Raw genomic sequence first — 3,476 nt, 5'->3', positions numbered from 1 at the left:
AAAAGAGACATACGGATCAGTGGAACAAAATTGAGAGTCCGGAAGTAAACCCATATTTATATGGGTAAATAATTTTTGACAAAGAAGTCAAAAGCATACAGTGGAGAAAGGAAAGCTTCTTCAGTAAATGGTGCTGGGAAAACTGGAAAGCCACCTGCAAAAGAATGAAACTAGACTGTTTCATTCAATGAAGCCTAAAGTCAGCAGACTTTATAGTTGTCTATCACCTCACACCAAAATTAACTCAAAATGGATTAGGGACCTGAATATAAGACCTGAAACAGTAAAAAGCATAGAAGAAAACATAGGAATGAAACTCAAGGACCTTGGACTTAAAGAAGATTTTATGAATTTGACCTCAAAGGCAAGGAAAGTAAAAGCAAAAATAAGTGAATGGGACTACATCTAAAAAGATTCTGCTCAGCAAAAGAAATCGCCAGCCAGGTAAAGAGATAACAATCTGAATGAGAAAATATTTTTGCAAGCAACGTCTTCTATAAGAGTCTAATATCCAAAATATACAAAGAACTCATACGACTCAATAACAACAACAACAAAAAATGATCCAATCAAAAAATAGGCAAAGGATCTGAACAAACACTTCTCCCTAGAGGACATACAAATGGCCAACAAATATATGAAAAGATGCTCAACATCACTAGCTATTAGGGAAATGCAAATCAAAACCACAAATATATACCATCTCACATCTGTTAGAATAACTATAATCAATAGGGAAAATAATAAGTAATAACAAATGTTGGAGAGGATGCGGAGAAAAAGGAACCCGCATACACTGCTGGTGGGACTGCAAATTGGTATAGCCACTATGGAAAACAGTATGGAGGTTCCTCAAAATACTAAGAATTGATCTACCATATGATCCAGCAATCCCTCTACTGGATATTTACCCCAAAGACTGAAAACCCATTTCCAAAAAGATATTTGCACACTGATGTCCATAGCAGCATTATTCACAGTGGCCAGGACATGGAAGCAACCGAAGTGTCCTACAATAGATGATTGGCTAAAGAATTTGTGATACGAATATACAATGAAATATTACTCAGCTGTAAGAAGAGAAGAAATACTGCCATTTGTGACAATACAGATGGCCCTCAAGATAATCATACTAAGCGAAATAAGCCAGACAGAAAAAGTTGAAACTAACATGATATCAGTAATATGTGGAACATAAACCTAAAAGCAACAAAAGAACAAGACAAACAAACAAAGACTCATGGACATGGACTATAGACTAGAGGTTACCAGAGGGTAGGGGGTCCGGGAGGAGGGGAGAGGTAGACGGGGAAAAGGGGGTCAAATATGTGGTGACAAAAAGAAATTGAACTATGAGAAGTGAACACACAGTATAAATATATATATATATATATGCCTTATTGTTAAAGTGTACAGCTGAAATATTGGATTTCGTTAAACAATGTCACCATAAATAATTAATTAACTAATTAATAATTTTTTAAAAAAATTAGAGTCCAGTGCAACATACGTGTTGATTTTAAGAGTTTCAAAAAAATATCGATTTTCTTTTCTTTTCGATATTCCCATAGACCAGGAATTTTAGCATAAAAATAAAATATTGGCATAAAATAAATAAATAAATAAATCTCAAACTCTGCAGTAATATTCTAGTCATTACTCCATATGCAGGAACTCTAATAAATGATAAAAACAAACCAAAACTGTGTCTTTGTGAAAAAATTGTCCCTTCAAAGAAAGCCCATTTTTAGGGTTGGCGATGGGAGTGAAGAAAAATTAAAGAGATCTAAGAAAATAATAATTCTGAGTCAGAAAATAGAAGATTTAGATAAATCAAAGTAGACTGTCAAAATTTCCCAAGGCCTGGATTTATGATATAAATAAGACCAACTTGTCTGAAAATAAGAAAAAGTGTTTCTGAAACATTCTGTGAGTGCTTTAGTAAGAGTATACTGTAATGACATCATAAATGCATTATAAATTATTATGGCATATAAATTCAACATTTAAAGAAGTTATTTAAATATTTCAGTTACTCCTACATTTTATAAAGGAAATTACAACTATCATGGGATTTGTAAATTTGGAAATTTGCAAAGATCTCAGGATATATACTTTGTGAAAATCAAGAGCCATCTCTAAAAATAGTCCTGCGACAAAGATATCTACAAACATTATTTCCTAGAAGTGATATTATTATTATTATTATTACTATATTATAAATATGTGTAATGGCAAAATAAACCAAAAGGGCCCCCAGATCCAAGATATCTCCATTACTCTAAATTTTTCCCATTTAAACTACTCTTTGGATTAAGTCAGTATTTTTAGAAAGCCTTTGAAATAATGTCAAAAAATCTTTTTAGGGAAAAGTTTTATTTTATTTACCAATCATTATGACAGTGATATAAAAAATACACATTCAAACTGAGGGCTTGTGGAAGTCCAGATGGAAAATCATCTGGTCCACTACCAGAGAAGGGAGAAAAATAAAGAGGTGAGGAAACCATGGTGACCAGAGGTTGGGTTGGAAGAGAAGATCAAAAGGCAGGAGAGTACAAAAATAAACTTCTTATATTCTTAGTTTTGTTCAAGATCAAACCTTGCTTTAAATTATTTGGCAGCGTGTGAACTTTCCCATCAGAAGACAAATGGAAGCTTTTCTTCTCTTTCTTAAATTCCTTTTACTTCCTGAAATTTCCGTATTGAGAAACTAGACCCTCAGAATCCAATAAAGTGAGATTGGAAGTCCAGAGGAACCAAACAGAAACCTTCTGCAGAGTTTCCATGCTCTCAGCAGAAGGAACTGTCTGCTAAACAACCAAAGTCAGGGTGATAAGACTCCTATACAAATAGAATGCTTGAAAATCCAAATACAGAGCAGGTAACCTGACAAAAGTGTATAAACAGGAGCTGGATATTGATGAAATAGCTTGTCTGTTCATTCAAAGTAGCCCTCTATGGTGTAAATTCTCAGGAATGAATAGTAAATTCTCACAAGCACAGGCACTAAAATCAATTCGAGGACTTTCTGGGATATGAGTCTATTAATTACCACAGAGCAGAATCACACAGTTGGAACACTAAATGGAACCTCAGACAGTATCAAATCTAAGCTCCTTCTCTACCCTCAAATGGTCACAAATCCAAAGTTTCATCTGTTATTCGGCATTCATCCAACAAATATTTAGTGAGTGTTTATTATGTACCAGAAACTATGTTATATGCTGGTGGTGCCCATATTAACAAGGAAGCTGGTGATGGTTTGGGGTTTTTAATTTAAAAAAAAATAATAAGATTGCTTATTTTTAAAGGACCATTAAGAATATCATTAAGAAAAAGCAGCTGTTTCCCTTACCGTAGATTCTCCCATTAATGGAACACTTTTTAAAAGTCATGATGTTTTGAGTGAGGGTGCCCGTTTTGTCAGAGAAAACATATTCAATTTGGCCCAGTTCCTCGTTGAGCGTGGTTGT

At 34.0% G+C, this 3,476-nt stretch overlaps 1 protein-coding gene across 1 annotated transcript in view; it reads right to left on the bottom strand.

Annotated features, from left to right (window-relative positions):
• The window catches only part of ATP8B4 (ATPase phospholipid transporting 8B4 (putative)), a 145,363-nt gene that overhangs the window by 70,707 nt on the left and 71,180 nt on the right, over nucleotides 1-3,476 (bottom strand). Inside the window, 1 exon segment of the mRNA XM_025038751.1 lies at nucleotides 3,359-3,476. This exon segment is cut by the window's right edge and continues 40 nt beyond it. Within this exon segment, the coding sequence (XP_024894519.1) occupies nucleotides 3,359-3,476 (118 nt within the window).

The sequence above is a fragment of the Pteropus alecto genome, unplaced genomic scaffold (assembly GCF_000325575.1).
Source record: "Pteropus alecto unplaced genomic scaffold, ASM32557v1 scaffold86, whole genome shotgun sequence".
Classification (NCBI taxonomy): Eukaryota; Metazoa; Chordata; class Mammalia; order Chiroptera; family Pteropodidae; genus Pteropus; species Pteropus alecto.
The sequence above is the reverse complement of the archived record's forward strand: the minus strand, read 5'-3'. Positions and strand labels throughout refer to the sequence as shown.